Source organism: Eublepharis macularius, chromosome 14 (genome assembly GCF_028583425.1).
Source record: "Eublepharis macularius isolate TG4126 chromosome 14, MPM_Emac_v1.0, whole genome shotgun sequence".
NCBI classification, from domain to species: domain Eukaryota; kingdom Metazoa; phylum Chordata; class Lepidosauria; order Squamata; family Eublepharidae; genus Eublepharis; species Eublepharis macularius.
This window is the reverse complement of record NC_072803.1, coordinates 36,334,981-36,359,031: the sequence shown is the minus strand read 5'-3', so window position 1 is coordinate 36,359,031 and position 24,051 is coordinate 36,334,981. Positions and strand designations below refer to the sequence as shown.

Genomic DNA, 24,051 nt, shown 5'->3' with positions numbered 1-24,051 from the left:
TCCATGGCAGACTGGGGATTTGAATCTGGGTCTCCTGCCTTCTGATTCTGCAGACTGAGACTGGAGAGACCTGTTGGATCTCATTCTGACCTCCGTTGCAGGGTTATTCAGAGACCCTGTATACCACCTTGAGTTCCTTGGAAGAAGGGCAGGATAAAAATATGGCTAGCATTGTTCTTTCAGATTGGTGGTCCTGACGGAGGCTGAGCTTGGCCTGAGAACATGGGTTCTCAAAGGGGAGCTGCCAGAATGGAAGCCCCGCTTGCCAGTTGGAGGTTCACTCGGTTTGCTTTCAGTGCTCCTGGCTCCAAGGCCTTTGGAGAAGAAGGTCACAAGAGGGCTCCCTGGAAGATGGTAGGGGGCTGTCTCTGCTGGAGGCTCAAAAGCAGTTTCTCAAAGGGGTTTTTGGCAGTTGCCGTCTCTGCAGCTTATAGCAGGCTTCTATTTTTAACACAATGTTTTCTGTGGGGTGAATAATCATGTAACTTTTTTTCTCTTTTACATGGTGACTTCCTGTTTATTTTCCTTTGAACAACTTCAAACTCTTGAATGACTGTATTAGGAACTAAAAGCAGTTATCAGAAGTCCCCCCCCCTTACCTATGGCAAGAACTTACTTAGAACCCTGATTTAGATTAGTGTTGGATAAAGACAAGTGCTGTTTGCCTAGTTTTGAATAAGCCAGCTCTGACAAGTTCTGGTGGGCCCAGTTTAAATTTGTTCCTATTTAACTCATTAAAACTTGGGCCCATGTCACCTCCCTTTTGCAAACTCACACTGTCAGTCCTCCTAACTGAGCAGGGAGTCTGTCAGGTAGGTCTGGGGGCAACCTAAGCTGTAAACTTAAGTCCAGCATGCTGCAGCGTGCATATAGCGCAACGATATCCATTGTTGTCAGAAAGCATAGGAAGTGCTGATAGCTGCGATAGGGAGCTGTATTTCCCATGGGTCCTTGCATTACAGGCCTAGTGGAGACCCCAGTCATAAGCTGTCACTATCTGTGGGCAAACTGGCTCAGGGAAGAGGGCGTAAACAGGACAGTTCATGGTAGGGCCTCCCATTTGTAAAGGCAAGATAAGTTCATGCCAAGTCAGGCCACTGAAATGTGGGTTTGAGTCTTCCAAGTGTAAGAGTTTGTCAGTTTTAAGGAAATGTTTTCTTTATAAATGAAAGGCACTCTGCACATGTTCATGGGCACTTTGTGGAAAGGAACTTGGTATGTGGTCAGAGTGATTAAATCTCTAGTGGGGGGAAGGCAAGATTTCTTGTAAACCAAAGGATGTAGTTCTAAGCATGGTTCAGAAGATGTATCTGCCGTGGTATTCTCCAATGGAGTCGGTCTACATAGCTCCACACCCGCCTTCAGACAAGGCTCCCATTGATGTGAAATGTGGGGCTTTGTTTTGGCCTGCGCTGAAGCAAGTGTTGCTTCCCACCCCCATCTCTGACTGACTGCAGGGCCGGACAATGCTTCTTTTGCTGTGGCTGGAGACAAGGGGAAAGTCCAAGATCCATAACTGGACGTTTTGTGTGTGTGTGAAGGGGGAGGGGAGCTCCTAAAGGGTGGAGGTGAATCTCAAGGCCGTGTGAAATGGTTTAAACTTAAATCCAAGCCGTTTAATATTTTTAAGTCTCTTGCATTGCCATTCTAAGCAGAGCCACACCTTTCCATGCCCATTGACTTCCATGGACTTAGAAGGGTTTATCTCTGTTAAGTCTTGCACAGTTTCTGAAATCTTGTGAATCAGAATCACTTGTCAGTCCCAGTACCTTTGCACTCATTGGCCAGATATTGAAAAGGCTGTTTCTTACTGCACTCTGGGTGACATTCCCTTAAAAGTTACATAGGAGGAGGGATAGTGGCTTGTTTATCAGCTGAAGCTGAAAGTTCAGGGAAGAGGCCCAGAGTGTTTTTGAGGGGGTTAACCCTCACATCATGGCTACAACATCCACCGTATTCAGGTGGCTAGAGATGCTGCATAAGGGCCATTTTCACATGTCTTACCGGTTGCGCAAAATTGCACAAAACTCCCAGAACGATGGTGTCTTCCTGGTGCGATTTCCTGTCATGACTCTGGTTTGTGGTGCCACAAACCGGAGTCATGATGGGAAATCGTGCCAGGAAGATGCTGTCGTTCTGGGAGTTTTGCATGATTTTGTGCAGCCAATAAGACGTGAAAACGGCCAAGGTGTTCTCAGGCCCTGATATTGCCACACAACCTGCTGGGACCAAAAAAGTTCAACAGGAGCTGAGCCAACCAGGAACACTAGAAAAACTGCTGCCCTTGGCTCGGAGTATGACAAGAAGCAGAGGGTTACAACAGATGAAATAGTCTCCTCAAATAGCCCCTGGGGTTGTGATTGAGTGTGATAGACCTCTATTTTAGCTGTCATGTAACTGCTTGACCAATATAGTTTATGTTTAAGTATTGGGCAGGCTTGGTTGTTTCCCACATGGCAGTGCAACTAACACCCGTTCTCTATTTGCTCCTTTGTCCTTCATCCCTCATTCCTGTGTAACTGGAACTGCTCCTGTCAAGGAGATGGATGACATTTGTGTCCCAGAAAACAGCAGAGCCGATGATAAATGAAGTGCCGTTCAGCAAGGACAAACATAAAGCGTTGCTTACAAGAAAGATGGAACCTGCAAAGATGGAGAGGGAACAGTGGGTTGGAGAGATGGTGGGGGGAGTGCTCCGGGTGGATAACAAATAGAGCAGAGAGCCCCTGTTGTGAGGCTGTGGTACAAGAGATGTCCTTTTGAGCTAGGTTATCATATTTGCACATCAGTGTTACACCACCAATCTCTAGCCCTTCACCATGGATTTTATTTTTACCAGTATTTTTACCTTCTTTAAGCAAGCAGATATGAAATTGTTCCAGCCAGTGACTGAGGTGCGCCGCTCCACGGGATGTGTTAGAAATTGCTGTTCATGGTGAAACTATTTGGGTGGACCTCGTTGTTCCCCCTGAGGAAGACTTTTGATGAAACATAAGGTCATAATAGCTGGCCCCTTGTTGGGCTAGGGGTCTGAGTTTTGTTACGGGGGAGCCTCATTTTGGCTTTGCTATGCCCCTTCTTTAAGCAAGTAGATATGAAATTGTTCCAGCTCTCCGGTCTCTGTCTATGTCCCTTATTTAAGCAAGCAGATACGAAATTGTAAATATCCCTCTGATCATGTACAGAGTGCTCCTCTCTTGGCAACAGCAGTTAAAGAGCAGAGCTTTCTTCCATGGCAGATGCCATACCTGCTGGCCAGGCATAAACCTGCCAGCTTTCTTTATAAATTAAATGCTGTTTGTGCCACCTTTGGATGCCTTTGGTGAGTACAATGCAAAAGGTTTTCTGAAATATCTAAAGCTCCCCCACCCCGCCCGTACCACCAACGTACCTTATGTTGGTCCCCTATTCCTGACCATACTTGCTGTGCTGACTCAGGCAATGAACTATGCCAGCTATCGTCTGAATCTGGGGATAATTAAAGTCTCTTAGTTGCTGCTTCAGCTCAGCTGCTTGTAAATGGGAATCTTTGGAAAGATGGTGGGTCCTCCCTCCCTGCTGTTACAGTGGGGCTGTCCAGAATTTTTATTGCCAAGAAATGTTTAGAGGCTCTCTAGAACATCTGGAAGCTTAGTTACCCTTGTTAGGAAGCATGTGTGGGAATTATTGTTTTACAGCCAGCCTTTCTAGTAGAGTTAAGTTGTGCAGTCACTGGGAGGGGGAAGAAGGTGCAGAGGTGGATTCTGTCCAAGGGTCTCACATAACCTGGACTTCTCTCCATCCATTGGATGCAGAGAAATGGCATTCCCAAAGAGTTTGGGGACTTGCTGGGCCTCTGTTTGCCAAAATACTACAAGCAGAATTAGTTTAGCAGATTATATGGAAAAGCTGTTTGTCTTGAGTATCTTAAAGGTAAATTTGATTATACTAAATTTGAGGAGAAATGTGAATTCCTGGAAAAATCAGTTAGGGGGATTTTTAGGACTATTTTTGGAGGAAAAAATTTGAGGGAGCAGTGAAGAAAAGCTCCTGCAGAATATTTTCTCTTTAGTAGAACAGCAGGATTTGAGTCCAGTGGCACCTTGGAGATGAACAAGATTTTCAAGGTGTAAGCTTTCGAGAGTCAAAGCTCCTTTTGACGCTTCAGGTTTTTATGCAAGACAATTCCCAACATGGATACTGACAATTCTTACATATAGTGTATAGATGTATTGTTTAAATGTTTCCATGTCTTCAAACTTCATCCACAGTTAGCAAGTTATAATGTATGCGATGATTCTTGAAGAGTTTGCTGCTTTCAAGTGTTGTAAAGTTCAATATACAAATATGCTTTAAGCTCTAGAATTTCTATGTTGCATGGAACTGAAGGATGCACCCCTGGGATCCTGTCCCACTTCATTTTACACCTTTTTCCTGCCATTGCAGCTGCTCTGTGTTTGGGTTTGCTTCTGCAGTCAGGCAAGCCCAGCATCTAAGGTTAGACCCAGGCTTGCTCGACATGGAAAATCCAAATTACACCTGTTTCTGTTAACCACAGGAATGTTTTCCTGTACGGGCCTCATTGAAATGAATAGAAGCCATGCAAGAGCACTGCCATGAGCGCATGCAGCTTCTGTTAGTTTCAAAAGGGTTTTCGTAGAATCTCCCAGGGGCTTTTGCTCCACAGGCCACATCTTCACTCCATCTTAAGAAAGTCTAGGGTTGTCAGCTCTGGGTTGGAAATTTTGAGGGTGGACCATGGGGTGGGGTGGGGGGATGAGAGGGATCTCAGCAGGGTATAATATCATACAGTCAGGGGCGGCGCCAGCGTTTCTGGCGCCCCCCCCAGACTGCGTGATGACATCACTGCGTGTGACGTCATCATGCAGCAAGCTGGCCCCATTGGCCGGCGGGTAGCTGGGATGGCGTGCGGAGGCTGGGGAGGTTCTGGATGCCTCCCAGGACGCCTGCTTGCCTGGCCCGTGGCTGCTGTGCCCGGCCGGGTGTGTGTGTTGGCAGTGGCGGCAGCGGCAGCATGGGGCTGGCCAGCTGCAGCAGCTGTGGGCCAGGCACCCAGCTCCGTGGTGCGCTCCCCCACCCCTGGCACCCCCTCTGGCGCCCCTTTCAACACCTCAGCACTTGAGGCAGGGGCTGTACCTGCCTCAGTGGGCTCGCCAGCCCTGCATACAGTCCACCCTCCAAAGCAGCCATTTTCCCCAGGGGAACTGATCTCTGTAACCTGGAGATCAGTTGTAATTCTGGGAGATCTCCAGCCACTACCTGGAGGTTATATAAGACAACAAACCAAGGCTCAATACAGTCAAAACCCAAAAGGTATAATTCAATTTTACATGTTATAAAGTGCAAAAGTGCTACAATTTCATATATACATGCAAAAAGTCATAGGATTACAAAAGTGCATAAGTACAGCGTCCATTCATTAATCAATGTAAACAAATTACAAAATACAAATCTTCAGTTGTCCGGAAACAATCCAACAATTAAAGTGCGAATGCTACAATTAGTAAGGAGAAGTCAGTAGGTAGGAGATCGTGCCGCCAGAGTTTTGCAATGACAGTCCGTAAAATCAATTATATATACAGAAAAAGCGCCGACGGGGGTTTGCAGGCAAATGTAATTAACCCGTTTCGTGAGGACCACTCCTCACTTCCTCCTGGGCGTAAGATCTTTCGGACTGGATGTACTGCAATGAAGAAAACACAATCCACAAACTTGCTCATAATTATAAGAGACTAACAATATGTAGTTACAAAGGAAAAAAACTTACAGTGTGTCGTAAGCACAACAACAAGGTCTCCCACCGTTCCTCCACAAGTGTGATTCACGGACATGCAACAAAGAAAGGACTGCTGCTAATTAAGTCTCCACAAGGGGGAGGGGCCAAAAATCTATGGAGGATCTTTGCAAGGGTCCCAAAACTTACAGAAAACACGAAAAATCAATCTCTGAATTTAAGCCATTTGGTGCCAAGGAGTTTAAGCCAAAAATCCATTTGGATTCCAAACGTAGCAGCAATTTTGTCTGATCCAGAGCGAAGGGGCAGTCTAAATGATCAATTACCGAGACTTTGAAGTCATTTGAAAGATGTTTCTGCTCATAAAAGTGGGTTACGAGGGGTGCCTCCCACACTAAATTCCTAATTCTAGACAGGTGTTCTTGTATCCTGACTCTTAAAGGGTGCGTGGTACTTCCTATATACAGTAAGGGGCACTTACACTGAATGACGTATATCACGTTATTTGACTTACAGTTCGAAAAGAAATGTATGTGGGGGCGATGGTCAGGGATTATTTGTTCTATTTTCACCATGAGGCTACACACGCTGCAAGAGCCACATGTGAAATGGCCCGATGGCAAATTACTTGAACAGGGGCTGCCGGAAAATTCCGATCTCATTACAATGTCTCCAATTGACCGCGTGCGTCTAAAACCAACTGACAGCCCCAGTTCACATCCTTTGATGCCACTGATAATATGCCAGTGCTGTCTAATGATAGAAACTATCTTCGGGGCCAATGGCGTATACTCCAGGCCCCATTTAATTTTGCTGTCCATCCTCCTGCATCTCGGTGTTAATAAGTCAGCCCGGTCAGTGGCAGCTGAGGCTCGTTTGGCTTGTTCGATGACGTGCTGTGGGTAACCCCTTGCTGCAAAACTATCTTCTAAAGCACGACCACTAGATCTATAAAAGCGTGTGTCAGTAGAATTCCGTTTTAGCCGCAAGAACTGTCCCAAAGGGATATTGTCCTTTAAACCCCTCGGATGGAAGGACTGGTATTGCAAATAGGAACACCGGTCCGTAGGTTTTCTATAGGGGCGCACAGCCAGTCTGTTGTTCTCCCGATAAATAGTTACATCCAGATAGTCTAGATTACTATAACTCCCATTCCAGGTAAACTTAATATCGGGGTGTAGGGAGTTAAACCAGTTCCCCAAATCATCAGCAACATCCCCACGTTTTAGCAGGACAAACACGTCATCTATGTATCGCCGATAAAGAATAATTAAATCTATAAATGGATTTCGCTCCTCATTAAACACCCATTGATTTTCTAATGTGGACATAAAGATATTCGCAATGCTGGGGGCAGCAGCACATCCCATGGCCACCCCCTTCAACTGGAAATAGTAATTATTATTAAATCTAAAATAATTCTTTTCCAGGATAATGTCCAAGATGTTCAAGAGAAATGGGGTGGAGGGATGTTGGACATCTCGTAATAGGAGAGCATCCTGTACCACCAATCTTGCCTCATCATGCGGGATGGAGGTATATAAAGACCTAACATCAAGAGACATTAAGTATACCTCTGGCGGTACCTCCACAGCTTCAATAAGAGAAATAAGAGACATAGTGTCCTTCAAATAGGCAGGCGTATCTGAAACTAGTGGCTGCAAGAAGTGGTCTAAATACCGTGATAAAGGTTCCAGAATAGAATTGGAGCCAGAAATAATTGGGCGACCAGGGGGAGGGCGTCCTGGTTTATGTAACTTTGGAAGCGTGTAAAACACCGGTATTCTAGGGAAGGGATTGATCAATGCATCTCTTGTTTTTTTTGTCAATTTCATTGTCAGCTAGACCTTCATCTAGCACGATTCTAATGATGCGTTGAATTTGTGCCGTGGGGTTGTAATGCACCTGCTTGTATTCTATTTCATTCCCTAGTTGCCTCTCACATTCCTGTACATAATCCACAGTATTTTGTACAACTATCCCACCCCCCTTGTCCGCCTTCTTAATGACAATATTCCTATCATTTTGGAGCCCTTGCAACGCTTCCCATTCTCTTCTGGAAAGATTATACCTTTTGTATTTACACGTGGATTCCAACTTTGTCACATCCCGTAAAACCACTCTTTCAAAACTTTCAATCATGGGATCCGGCTCAGACGGACAAAAAGAAGATTTATAAACAATGCCTGAGGCAGGAGGAGGATCTCCTGGCCCAAAATAATTCCGCAATTTAATTAACCGTACCAGTTTGAAGAGATCTACTCTGGTACGGAAGGCATTGTAGCCCGGTGTAGGAACAAAGCCCATCCCTCTATTCAAAGCCGCTAGTTCAATGCCGGTAAGGTCCCATGAGGATAAATTAAACACTAAGTTTTCCTGTACGGGCGTCGCTGTCGGTAGGAGTCCCTGCCTAAAAAAGACTTAGAAGGGATATTGCGGGACCTAAGGCTACGTGTACTGGGGCCCTCATCTCCGGACGTGTCCGTCTCGGAGGGTTCAGTGGTCTCAAATTCCGAATTAGAAGCAATATTAGGCGCCCAAGAGACTCGCTTGCGTGGTCTCGAGTACATATCCTCCTTCCATTGATAAATTCTACCGGAGGTGTAGTCCCTCCTATCCCTCTCAAACTTACGAACTTTAAGCTCCTTCAGTTTTTCCTTACTTTCATCAATGCGACGTGCAATATCCTTAGTGCGCTGGTCGAATTCCATCTGGGGAACCTTAGATCTGAGCTCCAGGCTAGCCTTATCGATGTCTAATTTCAGATTTTCCACTCGGACATTGGAGGTTTTGGGATTAGTGCCTATGAAACCTGTATTATCGGGTTGGTTAGGAAACTAGGTAGAAAGAAGCAGAAAGTGCAAAGATGAGTCCTGCTGCTGCTGCTTGGTTTCTGTTCTGCTTCCCCCCCACCCCCCCTTTGACCAGAACAGTGAGTTTGAATTGAGGGCTGGCTTTAAATGTGTAAGTTTCCTGCCATTTGTGGCTTTGTCCATGCATGGTGAAGCATTTTTGGAAATAAGTCTTCTTCTTTGTGGGCACCTATTAAATTCTGAAGACTGATGTTACTCTATCTCATTATATCCTGATATCATAGAGCATAAAAAAATGCTGCATATCGGGCTGCCTCCAGAATCCAGTTTGCTCAGAATCTATTTTTTTTCCTATTGAAAAGCAAAGCTTCTAGTCATTATGGCTGCAGCAATACACGTGAACCAGTGTGGGCAAAGCTTACTGAAATTTCAAAAGCCAGAGGTGGCTCAATAAGGTTTCCAGAATAAATTATGCAAAATTGTTTGTATTGCAGAACAAGTTAATAAAAATGAGGGATTGTGCAAACCAGGCTTGATTTGCATAATTTAAATAGGGTGCAGAATTTATGTCTGCTTTATAAAAAAGAAACTGTTTTTTTTTTTTAGAAAGGCCACCCTTACAACCTCATAACATAGCCACCCAAAACACTGTAGCTAGAAAAGATTGATTTTACAAGCTGCGTAATTTATGTACACGAGATGCCTTACTTTGTAAAACTTATTCTTCAGTTGTGCATAATTTGTTCCGCCTCTACGAGGGAGGAGCAGGGAGCACTGAGGCCCCAGTAGAGAGATTTCAGCCGGCAGAGCTGCTTTTCCTCAGAATGGAAGGTGAAGTGCTCTGGAATACAAATGTGTTACTCAAGAAGGCCGCACTTCTCTTCTATGGAAAAGCAGCACACATGCCGTCTTATTCAGAACCCTGTGGGGACTATCCTGACTGTAGTTCCTGTCGTAAATCAGAGCCCCTGAGCCAAATGAGGCCAAGAGGTGTGAATGAAACAGCATTCTCAGTACATGGACTCATTGAGCTGCCTTATACTGAATTAGACCATTGATCCGTATAGACCAGTATTGGCTGCTCTGTCTGGCAGCGACTGGGCCTCCCATCACCTGGCCTTTCACATCACCTGCTACCTGATCTTTTTTTTTTTTTTGGTAACTGGGATTGAACTTGGGGCCTCAGATGCTCTTCCACTGAGCCACAGCCCCTCCTAACTTACAGCAGCTAACTGTGCAGGGTTGGGGGTTGAAGCATTGGTTCCTCATTAAATTTCCCTCTCCAAGTCACCCTCCAGGCAAACCAATTGCTGAGCAGACCTTCCCCCCCCCCCGGGCATCTTCCTGCCCCTTCCCAAACTAGCTTTTTTTTTGTTTTAAACATAGGTCCTAATGAAAGACTCCCCTGAGGATGGACTACAGCAGCGAGATATTCCTGGTCCCTTGCGGAAAAGAGAAGTACATTTCCAAGTAAGTCAGTGGGAGGGGAAGATCCCAGACAGATCTTCAGTTTTTGCAGCTGGTGATACATTTATAATAATCCCTTGGGTTGTTGTCTGGTTGGTGTGTGTGTCTGTGTGAGAGAGAGAGAGAGACGGCAAGTCATGAAACTGGAGGCAGGGAAAATGAGGACAGATACAGGTTGAACTGCAGCTGTTGCCATGTAGTGGGTGGGAAGGTCTTTGAAGAAAGGGGAGTCTGAAGAAGTCTCTTAAAACAAGTGAAGATGCTAGTGGGCAGCTGATGGGATGTGTCTGGGTGAGAGAGCATATTCCAGCAGGAGAAGCGCTTAGTTGTGCTCGGTTTCCAGCGCCTGCCTGAGCAGCGTTGCTTTCCCAGTCCAGTGTGGTATGTGACCCAAGTGGCCTACTTTCCGTTAGTGTGTGGGTTGTGTGGCTTGGCCTTGACGAGGGAGTGTGGCATGTGAGTCCTCGCAGTATAGTTCCATATTGAGTCCTTAATCCACTGGGTGCGTTCCCAGTGTACAAGCCTGCTGATACTTAGCAGGAGGGATTCATCTATTCTCCATTTGCTTTTTCTTCCCTTTCCAGAAATGAGTTGCTGCTACACTTGAAGACATATAACTTGTATTATGAAGGTCAAAATTTGCAACTACGGCACAGAGAGGTAAGAGAGAGAGATTCCCTTTCCATTTTTAACAGAAAGGTAGCATCACACAGTGTGATTTAAAAAAATTAATATTTACAATCCAAATGCTATCACAAAATAAACTGGTTTCTGGGATCTGTTTACTTTATACAAATAAAGAACGTGCATAATTTTGCATTTTATGTAACTGATTCTGCAACTTTTGCTTTTTTAATATAATTGAGATGTTGCTGTGGCTAGGCATAAGGAAGAGACAACACGACCTCTGCAAGGTACTGGAGCTGAAACCTTCTAGTCGCTGCAGTCAGCGCATATAGAGGGGAAGCTTGCGTGCATACTCTTCTTCCCTGAGTAGCACCATGCTTACAAGCCAGCAATCAAATGAAGATGGAGCCAGCATGGTCATACCTGCTCCCCCTTACGTGCGCTGACTAAACGTGCTGCTCTGATGATCAGATCACATTTGTGGAGTCCTTTTATAACAGGCCAGTTTCTGAATCATTTGTAAGCCTCTCTCTCTCTTTGTCTTCTCTCTTGCCTCCAGGAAGAAGGGGAATTCATAGTAGAAGGCTTATTGAACATTTCCTGGGGCTTGCGCCGGCCAATCCGCTTGCAGATGCAGGATGACAACCAGCGCATCCGCCCCCCACCATCCTCCTCCTCCTGGCACTCCGGCTGCAATCTGGGGGCACATGGGTCAGTGCAGGCTGCATATGTGTGGAGTCATTCTTTGTGCTCAGATGCCCATAGAGGGGCTGACTGCATGTTATGGGATCTGTGAAGGTCCCATTGCCATTTTTTAAAGGAGTGGCAGCTTTGGAAAGGAGTTGTTTTCTGCAGCGAATCCCTCTTCTCCCTGGAGGATTCCAGCTGAGCTTTGAGCCATGAGACTGGTTAGCATGCTGTAACCATTTCCGGCCTCCGTCGTAGACCTTGATTCATTCAGCTTCTGAAGCTCTGTAATCTAAATCATCACAGGCTGCAACATAAATACGAGTACAAAAATAAATGCTTTGGAGCCGGCTCAGCCACTTCTACTGTTACCACTGTCTGTTGCTAGCGTTGCACAGAGCAGTTCTGTACGTTATGCAGAATTCTGGACTGCACTGTTTTGGGGTGGAGGAGATTGTATTTTGAAAAGCTTACCGCATTTACAAACAAATCCTTTCTGGATGTAGAAAATGAACCCATCAGGGATGGAAGCTTAGAATAGCCTTTTCCTTGATGAGATGTTTTAATACTGGTTGGGAGGAATTTTTTAAACATGGGAGAGTGTGAGCCAACCGCCCCTCTTCCCGCTGTCTCTTTCTGTGCCATGTGCTGAGTGCTTTGGAGGTTAGTAGCATTTCCTTTAGTCTTTTCTTGTGTAAATCAGGAAGGCCAATGGGCTCCTTGAAAACACATTTTCTTCTTCTACATAGTTTTCATAGGCTGGTAACTTCTTCAGCTGCTACTGGGATGTTAGAAGGAAGCTTGGGAAATCAGTTGGTGGAATATTATTTTTATATGTCCTGTAATGACTTATCATGGCTGCACTTGAATAATTAAGGTATAAATTAGCGTATGACATAGGAACAGACATAAAATCATCCTGGCTATGGAAAAAAGCAGCTTACATTGGGACGCTGTGAGTAGACCATTGGTGTGAGCTGCTAGTGATATCGTTTGCACTGACTTTGGTTTGCACGGGAGAAGGAGGGGTTCATGTTTCCACTTGTCCAGAAAGCTCTCAGGACCAGAATTGCAGGATTCTTTTTAACTGTTGGGTTCTTTATATGTCTCCTGAACAGGTCTGTTATAAAACCCAGTACCTTGCCAGACATTCAGGTAACGGATGCTGAGCCCTCAACGGATGGCGATGAAGTTGACAGTGCAGTTGGTAAGGCAGGAGGAGCAGTGGGTGCAGTGGGGGGTGGGGAGAGGATCCTTGCTGGTGATCTGTCCCGCTTTTATCCCGTGGTTCCTCCAAGGACCTCAGAGCATTTGGTTCTGGCCTCCTCTATTTAACAACCCTGTGATGCAGGTAAGAGAGAAGGGTGTGTTTGTGTTGCGACTGGCCCAAGTTCACCATTGAAGTGAAAGTGGGACTCTCTAAGTGAGCACTGGTTTTGTATTATTTCTGAAAGGTGCCAAATCTCTGTTAGAACTTGAATCCAAAGTAAAGGGCTGTCTGGCTGGGTTGGCTCCATATGGAGTTCTGCAGTAAATGGGATGCCATATTTGAAAGGGCTCAAACCCCCTGTCCCTGGGGCGACCAGGCAGTTTCATCCCCTATGCCAATGGTATCCTCAAAGGAATGCCTTTACTTCCTTCCATAGAAGTGAATGGTCACCAGCATATTGGAGGACATGAAACTGCTTCATACCAAATCAGGCCTTGTGGTTATCTAGTTCAGTGTTGTCTACTCTGAATGGAGGCAGCTCTCCAGAGGTTTGGGCAGAGAGAGGCTTTTCTGAACACCTGCTTCCTGAGAGTCTTACTGGAAACGCCAGAGATTGAATGTGGGCCTTCCTGTGTGTAAAGAAAGTCCCCCGCCTCTGAACATAGCCCCTCCCATCCCATTAAGGGGCTGTGGTGTGTGTGTGTGTGTGTAGGAGAGGTTTTAGCAAGGCGGTGAAGGATTGTATGTAGGTACTTGTGACACACATCCTGTGGGTTTAAAACATCCTGCGATTCTTGCACAAAGTAGATGCAGCCAAACAGATCTTACTTTCTTCCTTTCTGCGTTCATGTGACTAGCACCCCCCCTCCACCGCTAGCCTGCACGGACACACTGTCTGCTGAGGAACTCTCTCTCTCTCTCTGCTTCCCTTTCCCTTGGCAAGGCAGCCTTTGCCTCTTTAATGAGGGAATAACAGAAGTCATTGTTAAGCGTGGTTACCATGGGGAAATAAACATTTTCAAGATGGGCTGTCCCTCAGTGAGCAGAGATCAGCCTTCCTGTTTAATGAAACAGAAAAAACAACAACTTCAGAGGAGTTTAAAGGCTTTGTGCCATCTGAGCTGAGCCCTGTCATTTTTTAAAAGAATAATAGCAAGGCCGCCCCCTCAGAGATCAAAGCCACAGCAGCAGTGCTAGTGGAAGAAGCAGAAAGGAAATAGTGGCTGCAAGTTTCTTGGAGTAGCAAACGTTTGAGGTTTTGGATGCGAACTTTTGAGTCACATAGGATTCAGGACCAAAGTGAGGCGAGAGAGCACAATTTTGTAATGATCAATTTCTGTACTTCAGGTGGGTTACATCCCTTCATCCCTTTGGGGGCAAGTTTAAAATAATTGTGAAGGTTTGTGGGTATTGTGACTGAAATTCTAAGTTCTTATTGTGCAGACTGCCCTGGCTTGCAATTTCCCCCAGCCCACTGTGTGTGGTTAGGTTACCATACCCTCCTCCTTCTGTGGCTGAGCACGTGACGGGGTTAGGCTGCAGGCAGAGGGCTAATGGGAGTCTGCAAGGGAGCTCTTTTGCCCTTACCTTAACCACCATGAAAATGGGATATATCATTCCATGCTACAAAAGGAATCAATACATAAAAAAAACAAGCTATTGCTCAAAAAATCTGTTTCTAGATTAGATGATCCTCAAAGCTCAATTATCAACCACCCCTTGCGAGAATGTACCTGGGAAACTATTACCCCACTTCATTTGGGTTATTCTTTGGGTGGAGAAGCTTATTTCCCACCTGTCTCCACATTCTTTGGCATTTGGCTGGCATGAAGACCAGAGGGTGCCCTCTTTACAGTGGGGGATGTTGTAGGGGGGCAAGTAGAAGCTATGCTAGGAATGGAATCTCGGATCTCTCTTCCCTCAACACACGTGCCCTGTCTCTTAGCTATAGGCCATTTCCTTTGTATTTCCTGCTACTGAAATGTAGATGAGCAGCTCCTTGGGGCAGAATCCCAGTTTATAAGGTTCCCATTTATTAAAGGCGCTGCATAATCATGCATAGAAATGAGCCTGAGGCCGAGGCCTCAAAGCCACAGAGCTTCTGCCTCTGCCACCTCCTGATTACCATCTGTGAGTTTCTTTCCCACATCCTCTTCTAAGGGGCCATACCCCGCCTTCCCTGTTGCAGCATAACTGCTACATTTCTTGCCACCGGTTAGAAGAGCATGCGCATATCACTGCTGCAAAAACCTTGAACGTTTAAGGTGACAATTGTGCATGCTGGGAAAAGTTGCATGCAATGGAAAAACATGATCTAGTTAGAACACATATCTAATTGGCTTGTTTTACACACTGGAACAGTTTTCATGTTACTTTAAACACTACACAATCTACTTTTCTTTCATTTTAGCAGTTGGCAAAAAATATAACCATACTATGATTTTTCTTTTTGGAAATGCTTCACTAAGGTTGCTTTTCTTGGAAATGGCCAGTGTGGAAGCTCCTGTACACCTCATTGGAACTTCTTTTCTGTTCCAACCAAGGAACTTTTTCAGTTCTTTTGGCATGCTGAGGCTCTTGGGAGAGACCTGGCAGTGGTCTCCCGGGTTGGTGGGCGGAGGGGAATGAGAAAATGTGCCGGGAGAGGGACATTCAGTTGCATGTGCATGTGCAGGTTTTCCAGAGACTGTACCCAGAGCGGCCTTTTTTGGGTGAGAGTTGGCCAGATTGAACCAAGACCTCCTGCATTCAAGGTGGGCGCTCTGCCTCTGAGCTATGCACTCCCCCCCCCAAATTCAGGATCAACACAAGCTGACTACTTTGCCAATCCTTGAGATAAAAGGAGAAAGGAAACGCGTCTAGCAACTTCTTGCTTGCCTTGCCTTGCCTTCTTTCCATCACAGGTGGTGATGGAGAGTACTCTCAAGTCACAGCTGACTTATGGCGACCCCAGGTGGTGGTTAGGGGAATTTAACCAACATGGCATAGTGAGTACTTGGGTTCAAATCCCTGCTGTGCTGTGAAGGTTGCTGGGTGAAACTGGGCTGGACAACTTAGCCTTCCTCACAGGGTTCTTATGTTTATTTACCCCCTTCCGCCCACATATTCATTGCCCTGTGCTCTTTGGTGGAGGACAGCATACAACTGTGATAACTGGAGCCAGCTGGAGGAGGTGCTTGTGTGACAGTGTGTGGATGCATGAACCAATGAAGCTGCCTTATGTAGAGTCAGACCATTGGCCTTTCCATGGCAACATTGTCTTCTCTGAGTGACAGCAGCTCTCCAAGGTCTCAGGAAGTGGTCTTTCACATCACCTCCTATAACTGGAGATGTTGAGGACTGAACCTGACCCCCCACCCTTATTCTGTGACCTTGTTCTGACCTCCCCCCAGCATTTAAGGTCTTCTGTATCATGTGGTGTGATGCTACTGTAATAATGGGAGAAAGTGACAGTTCTGGTGTTTGTGGCTGATGGGGAGAGCCCCCCCCCCCAGATCTATCTGGGTCTCTTAATGTGCCACTTGCTGAATGTTGATTTTTTAAAAAAAAATCAAGCTGGCTTGTTTTGGGTCTGAAATAGGAGCAGATGTGGGAGGGTTGCCACACAGTGTGATCCAAAGTTGAAGCATGAGTTTAAAGGAGCCCATTAAAAATGGATTAAGAGGGATTTCATTATATTTTGGGTCCAAGCCAGCTGCCCTTCACGGTCTGCTTTCCCCATCTTTACTTAAAGGATTATGGCGCTTTCCAAAAGCCATTTAAAATCAAGTTGCCATCTTCTTAATCTGGGAAATTTGGGGCAGCCTCATTCAATGGGGCAAACAGAAGTATGATGTCGAGAGTCTGTCATGGCCAAGTCTGAGCTTCTGATAACACCATGTTGCTTGAATGATTGTGCATAGTATTGCAAAACAGGGCTACATCAGTTTCCATTTTCAGAGAGAGTTGGCAGTGGTTAGAGGTGCATGTGATGGTCCTTTGACCTCGTACCTGGGATGTCACAAAGACTGGGAGACTTCCAAATAGCCATGGAAGCTGAAACGTGTTGCTTGTTTTGAGACAATCGGAGGATGGCATGCTTAAGAGACCTTGTCTGCATGTTCGGCCGAATGAGGCAATAGAATGGGCTATACCACTTCATACTGCAAGTGGGCAGTTTCCCATTTTTAAATTTCCCCATGTAAAAAACCCCTACAAATTAAAAAAACAACAACCAGCCCTTCAGGGAGAGAGGTTCTAGTCTAGCTAGCTCTTGGCATGTTGTGATAATATTCCATGTATAGGGAGTTCCTAAAGGAAAATGCAATTCTGCCTCCTGCAGGCTGACATGGTACAATCCATTCTACCACGTCAGCACACTGTCGCCTCATTACCACCGCATTCTGCCAGGCCTTAGACGTCCAGTCCTTAAAATGTAATATGTGGGGTTTATTTCTGCATTGGCCTGCCACTCCAGCACAAGGCAAGCAGGAGCACAAACAGAATGTCACCCAATCCTGCCCAAACCTGAACTGGCCTTCAAAGGGCACTCAAGAGTACGCATCCTATCCTGCAGAACGCAAGCTGAATTTGCCGGCATTTTCACAAAGCAACATTTTAATTTTTATACATACACACAACTGTGGCATTTCCCAGCTGTTTGCCTGGAGCTCCTTTTTGTTTTTTAAATCCCAACCCCATCTATCAGAAACCAGAGCAGAACAGATGCTCAAATGTTTGCCCACACAGACAATGCAAATAACTTCAGTGCGCAAGGTGGGTTCTGTTTGTTCAGATGGAGCTTTTGCAATATGAAGAATCTGTTAAAAGTATGAACTAGGTAGCTGGCAGCCCTAAACATTTCTCTGTGTCAGCGATGTAGGACAGGTAGCTTGGTGTGTGGGTGGGTGGGTGGGTGGGTGTGTGGGTGTGTGGGGTGAGCTTCCCATCAGAAGTTGGAAACAAAGTGCTGGTAGGGATGGACTTTTGGTCTTAACCTGCAAGGCTGTGTTTTGTGTTCTTAAAACAGCCAGTGTGGTGGTGTGGATAGAGTGGATCTGGGAGCTCCAGGTTCGAATCCCCGCTCTGCCATGGAAGCTCGCTGGGTGACTTTGAGCCAGTTATACACTCTCAACTGAACCTGCTTCACAGGGTTGTGGTGGAGCTAAAATGGAGGAGATGAGAACAATGTAAGCTGCTTCGGGTCCCCATTGGGGAAAAAGGCAGAGTATAAATCCATCAGAGAATGAGAAAGGAGGGGGTGCTGTTTTTAAAGCCTCTCCGTTAAATAGGCATTTTAAATTTCATCTCCCATTTCAGATGCCAAAGATCTGAAGGCTGAGCAGGAAGATGCACCTCAGCTGATGCGCACAAGAAGTGATGTTGGAGTGCGCCGCAGGGGAAACCTCCGCACCCCAAGCGAACAGCGCCGGCTGAAGCGCCACCGCTTCTCCATCAATGGGCATTTCTACAATCACAAAGTAAGCCCGAACTTCCCTTGGAGGAGCACTTCCTCCTGTTTGCCCATTGAGATCTGCCTCCCCAGCCTTGGTCTCTGTATTCCCACACACAGAGGTGAGGTGGGTGACAACTAGACAGGGGTTTTCTCAGCCTTTGGAATGTCCTCCTCCTTGAGGCTTAGCTTAGTATCTTTTAGACGTCCAGACAAAAGCCCAGGTTTTAACTGAAGGGCTTTATCTTTTTAAGGCTGTTTTTATGGTCTTTTTATAGCCAGAGGATATGGGCATTTTGCTGGGTGCTCTGTGTTGCTTTTATGCCCCTGGTTGGTTTTTGAATAAGCCCACCGATGAGCTCTCTCGGATGTCGGAGCTGCTTTGGTTTGTGACAGGACCCAAACGGATGCAGGTGGTAAGAGGATTCCCGAGGACCCGTGTGCACAGGAGTGAATTTCAAAGGCAAGCTGGGGGAAAGGGCCAAGGTTTTGCCCCGCTCCATATTTGAAAAATATGTCTAAATTACATACAACAGGTTTCAACTTGCATTTCTATTGACTACAGAGAACCACAGAATGCTGAGGATGATAAGCTGGCAATCACAAAGTTCTGTAAGAAAGTCCTGTAAGAAAAATGAACTGCCCTTTCCCAGTTTAAGGATTTTAATATTCCAGTCTGCAATTTCCGTTTTTCGCTTGTAAAACTCCTGCACAGCCACCTTTTCTGATCTGGCATGTTGGATGCTCTCCACATCTGGCCAGTGCCGCACTCCCACCAGCTCCCTCCTCCACCTTTCCCTTCTTTGACATCCAGCAGCCCCCTCTTTAGATGCCCAGCGTGGCCTTTCTCTTTCTTTCTTTTCTCAGACGTCAGTGTTCACGCCTGCCTACGGCTCCATCACGAACGTTCGAATAAACAGCACAATGACAACGCCACAAGTTCTAAAATTGCTGCTCAACAAGTTTAAGGCAAGTTTTTTGCCATAACGCGCTCATCTCTTTTTGATTCTTCTGTTTCAGGGGATATGGGGACTGGCTCAAGAAAGTGTGGTGCCCTAGTGGGGAAATCCTAGCGCCCCCTTCCCTCTTCCTACTTAATACAAAAGGGAGCTGGAGAAAGAGGGCAACAAAGAAGATTAAGTGGCTGGAGCACTTTTCCTACGAGGAAAGTCTGAAGAGTCTGGGACTTTTCCATTTAGATAAAAGATGACCGAGGAAGAGCATGATAGAGGTTTATAAAATTATGCATAGGGCAGAGAAAGTAGAAAGAACTTTTTCTCCCTCTCCTAAAATACTAGAACGCAAGGGCACCCAATGAGTGATGGGCAATAAACTCAGAAGAGACAAAAAGAAATATTTTACGCACATTATTATTTTATTTATCGGTGAGTAATTAAATTGTAGAATGCGCTGTCAGTGGACATAGTGACGGCCTCAAGTTTGGATGACTTTAAAAGAGGTTTAGACATATTCGTGGAGGAGAGGCCTCCATCAGAGCTCTTCTGATGTTCTTATGAGTTCATCTGTGCAAACCTTTCAGAAATGAACAGGAACTCTGTAAGACACAGAAACTTGCACGCTGGATTCTGTTCCATCAGTTGTCCTTCTTTGTCTTGCCCACTGCTGCCTTCAGTGCCCCTGGAAATCTGCTGCCTGACATGGCAAGCCTTCCCTTCCTCCCTTCATAGTTGGACTGCCTTTGGGTGACATGTAGAGGAAAAGGTTGCAGCATCCGCTCATTGAGAATGCTTGAGCCGCCTTGCATCCTACTGATCAGGAGAAAAGTGGAATGGAAGTATTTCAAATAAAGAAATGTCAGATGCGTTAGCAGAAATCCCAAACTCCGTCGTGTTTTCAGTGGGAAGTTCTTTGCAGGATAATGTAGGCAAGTGAGGTGTGTGCATGTTTTGAATGATGCCCTCCTGCTTTCCAGATAGAAAACTCTGCAGAGGAATTTGCCCTGTACATTGTCCACACCAGCGGAGGTAAGCAGCCAACAAGGGTGTGCTGGCTTAAATGGGGAATTTGAAATGGGAACTGGTGCAGTGACCCCCCCATTCCAGATGTAAATAAAGGATAGACTGTTTTTCTCGCTAGTAAAGCAAAGCAGTAGGGCAGTTCTAGTGTGACGTTGATGGTAAAGTCATAGCCTGTGCCTCAGTTTTCCTTCCGAGGCATGGTATGAGATAGGGGAATGGCTGTATGTAAGAGCAAAGAATTATTAAATTACATAACTGAGAAGGTAGAAGGGAAAAATGCTCCAGTGATTAAGCTGTTGTGACTGCTGTAGCTGCATCTAAAGTGAGAGTGCAGGCTGTGATCTAGGAAGCCCCTGGCTGCGATCCCACCCCTGCCTTGAACTCAGTAGATGGCCTTAGGCCAGAATCAGATGTTTACAAGAGAAACAGGGCTGCTTCCCAGTGCAGCAGCCTTCCATCATATGAATTCATGAAGCTGCTTTATACTGAATCAGACTATCAGCCCATCAAGGTCAGTATTGTCAACTCTGTCTGGCAGCAGCTCTCCAGAGTCTTAGGTGGAGACTTTCACGTCACCTAATCCTTTTAAGTGGATATGCCAGGAATTGAACCTAGGACCTTCTGCATGCTAAGCAGACACTGCCACTGAGTCATGTCTGCCTTCTCCAGTAAACATCTGCCATAAGGTCACTGCACTCCAACTTTCCTTACCCTCCCATCCCCGTATGCAGCAGCCAATGAAAGTGGCCATGGAAACTTAGAGGGCAATGATACCCTGTTGTCCATCTTCTACACAGCTTGGTCCAGACCTGCAGCACAGTAAGGGAGTAGATCCCTGAGCTGGCAGAGTGGCTTCTGGACAGCAAGGTGGGAAATCCGCTGTTTAATGCTTCCTCACTGAAAGGTCTCCTGGCAAGTAGAAAACTAGCACTGCAGAGAGGAGGATTCTTTGAACCCAGTCCTCTGTAGTGATAATTATCTACTGGTGAGAGCTTTTATTGCTATTCTAAATAGGTAGGAGAGCCTTCCTGGTGTATCTTTCCCCCTCCACATGTGTTTTGTCTGCCGTGTTACAATCCATTTTGTTGCTCATATAGACCAACCCCTGTGAGCTCAAGAGTAGGAGACATGGGCTTGCTCTTGATGGCAGGAGCCGCACCTCCTCCTCCTCCTCAGCAACAAATGCTGCTCACTCTTGCCTCTGCCCTGCTTGCAGCAGAAGGAAGGAAGAGAGGGGTGGAGGGCTGTTCTTGCGATACGTAAAGTCCTCCTGCAGATCAATTGTCCTTTCCTCTTGGATGGCAGCTACTATACGTTGCTCTAGCCCAATGGTACATAGAGGTCTTTTGCTAGTCCAAGTTTGCATGAGAGCCTTCCTCAGGAACAAGAAAAATCAGAAATACTAGATCTCTCTGGATTGCAATGAGGTTTCTTCAGGAGTGGCCTTTTAACTTGCAGGGAAATTTCCTGGTGGGCAACTGCCCTAGAGAGCTGCTAGTAGCCAGGAGCAAGCATAGCCAAGCTCTCGCAACTCAGCCAGCACCTCTGGGGCCACGTGGCTCAGACCCTGCATCTGCAGTGGTCGCTGGTGCCAGTTCACCCATTGTCTTTCCCACACTGCTGTCAGTTTTCAAGAGGAAACGATGGGTGAGCCAGTACCCTTTGCGCCGCTAGGCTGAGTGACCTCTGCAGCACCGGCTTGTAGCACCCCTGAGCCCTCTCAGCTTAGTCCACTCCTGGGTCTCTTCCTAATAGACTTCCCAGAATTGCATTCTGTAACTGAGCTGAACTGTAACTGAATACCTGCACTTCAAATGCCAGTGAAGCATGAACAAGCAAAACTTCTGCAGTGGTTAATGATGCAGAGAGGTAAAAAAGAATTTTCACTGAGCAAAGTTCAAATCTTTTTTTTCCCTCTGAATGTCCTTGGATAAATCAAATTGCAGCCTCCACTCCCACCCCCCAAAATAGGAATAATAGATCAAAAACTTACTGGGATGTTGTGAAGGTGAAATAGGGTAGGGATCAGTTGCAAAGGGCACATTAAAATGCAAATTACATAAATCATGAAACACAACCACTTGGAGAAGAAAATGTATACTGGTCATGTTAAAGTAGCTGGATGTCTTCAGCTTGATTCTTGCCCTCCTTTAAAGAGCAGTATCCCAAGCCCTTCATTTCCAAAGCGGTTTGCCGTGTCTCATTTAGTGATGGGGTGGCAGCCGCTATTAATTGAAAACATATGCAAAGCCTGTTTGAGGTCATCGGTTCTTTGGATCCTGGGCACACCCAAGAGATCTCATTATTCTTCAGAATTTGATCAAATGCATTTTTCTTTGCGGCATTAAAGCAAATTTCCTGCACCGTGCCCAGGTTTACCAAAATGCTCTTGCTGAGCTCAGCCTCTGCCACAGTTGCTTCTTGGAGACCTTTGTACAGATCACATGAAGCTGCCCAATACTGAGTCAGATCATTGATATTTCAAGGCCAGTGATGTCCACTGACTGGCAATGATCTTTCAGACCCTTGAGTAGAGGTCTTTCACATCACCTGATCCATTTAACGGCAGATTCTTGGAGCTGAACCTGAGACCCTCAGTATACAAAGCAGATGCTCTTGCACGGAGCCATGGCCCTGTCCTGAGGAATAACTGTGGAAGGATGGGATGGACTTGTGGGGTCAGGGTTGTTGACTTCTCTGTCTCAGTGCTTTGATTTTGCTTCTTGTTACGCACAGAAAAACAGAAGCTAAAAGCTACGGATTACCCACTGATTGCTCGGATTCTGCAGGGGCCATGTGAACAAGTTTCCAAGGTTTTTCTGATGGAGAAGGACCAGGTGGAAGAAGTCACCTATGATGTGAGTTGCTTGTGCCATTTTACTTGCAAGGGTTTTCAGACTCACCCTCACAAGCCATCTGCAGTGACGGGAAGTCAGAAATGAATGAAATCAGGAGGAGGGATAAGTTTGTATTTGGACCTTTCAGAGCCAAATAGCTGCCACTGCTTTGTTGAGTTCATGCCTTCCCAGTTTGTGTATAGTCAGCCTTTGCTCTAAAAAGATAAAGACAATTTCACCTTCTGTGTTCTGGGCTAAGTAATTTGGCTGGAAAATACCTCTTTGCTGCCATCTAGTGGATAGATTAAAGCTACCACAATCTGCTTCAGTGTTCTCCGAAGCATCCATCCAAAACCAAGGTAGTTTATGGATGTCAGTTTGTTAAGATTAGACTTTGCGCAAAAAGAGAAAGTGAGTAAAAAATATTTAAATGAAAGCAGGACCTTGTCCTACCTAATAGACTGTAGACTTTACTACTATTGCTGTAGGTATGATCCTATTGTTTAGCTCCTATGTTGTATAATACATAGGAGCAATATACGGCAATCTTAGAACTACTTATGCTCTCCTTCTGCATTTCTTCAACTCTGTATAGGATTTCTGCTGGTTTAAAATATTTGCAAATTTGCATGCCTTATTACATGTTTGTTGAAATGGCTTTGAAATTAACTGTACTGACCCAGACAGTATAATGTGTCTTGAATCTCAGTGACAAAGGCAGACTATAAATAAATAAATAAAATGTTAAAACTATGGTTAGCAGGTACAGGAAATCATTTTACGCAAAATGCCAATGTCTGACAAAACCAGTAACATAGTAAAACAGGAGCTGACTTTTTTTTTTTGTAGTGGTGGGGAGTAACTAAGGAATTTCACAAAGTCTGCTTTCGCCCCAGACATTCCCTTGCTATTTTTTTTTAAATCTCAGGTGCTCCTGTCATTTTAAATCTTTTTAGTTTAGAAGCAAGATGGGGGGGGGGGAGAGTAGCAGAGGGTTTTTATAGAGGTATAGAAAACTCTGAATGTAGAAAGGAGGATTTCCCCCCTCCATCTTTCTTAATACAGGAATTCAGGGTTCATAGAATGAAACAAGATCAGGACAGATAAAAGGTCTCCTATCCAAATTAACCGGGAAACTCCAATTGATGCAAAACGCTGCAGTGTGACTGCTATCAGGAGCAAGCAGGAGCACAAACATCACCCCCATTCCGCAGTCACTCCATTGGCTACCTATCAGCTACCGTGCCCACTTCAAGGTATTGGTTA

General features: G+C 45.6%; 1 protein-coding gene across 1 annotated transcript in view; it reads left to right on the top strand.

The window, feature by feature from the left end:
- Nucleotides 1–24,051, top strand: part of RASSF2 (Ras association domain family member 2) — a 41,434-nt gene that overhangs the window by 9,995 nt on the left and 7,388 nt on the right. Inside the window, exons 2-9 of the mRNA XM_054998146.1 lie at nucleotides 9,934–10,017; nucleotides 10,599–10,674; nucleotides 11,201–11,352; nucleotides 12,447–12,535; nucleotides 17,837–17,997; nucleotides 18,837–18,938; nucleotides 19,903–19,954; nucleotides 22,685–22,806. Of these exons, the coding sequence (XP_054854121.1) occupies nucleotides 9,959–10,017; nucleotides 10,599–10,674; nucleotides 11,201–11,352; nucleotides 12,447–12,535; nucleotides 17,837–17,997; nucleotides 18,837–18,938; nucleotides 19,903–19,954; nucleotides 22,685–22,806 (813 nt within the window). The 5' untranslated portion in view covers nucleotides 9,934–9,958. The remainder of the gene's footprint in view (nucleotides 1–9,933; nucleotides 10,018–10,598; nucleotides 10,675–11,200; nucleotides 11,353–12,446; nucleotides 12,536–17,836; nucleotides 17,998–18,836; nucleotides 18,939–19,902; nucleotides 19,955–22,684; nucleotides 22,807–24,051) is intronic.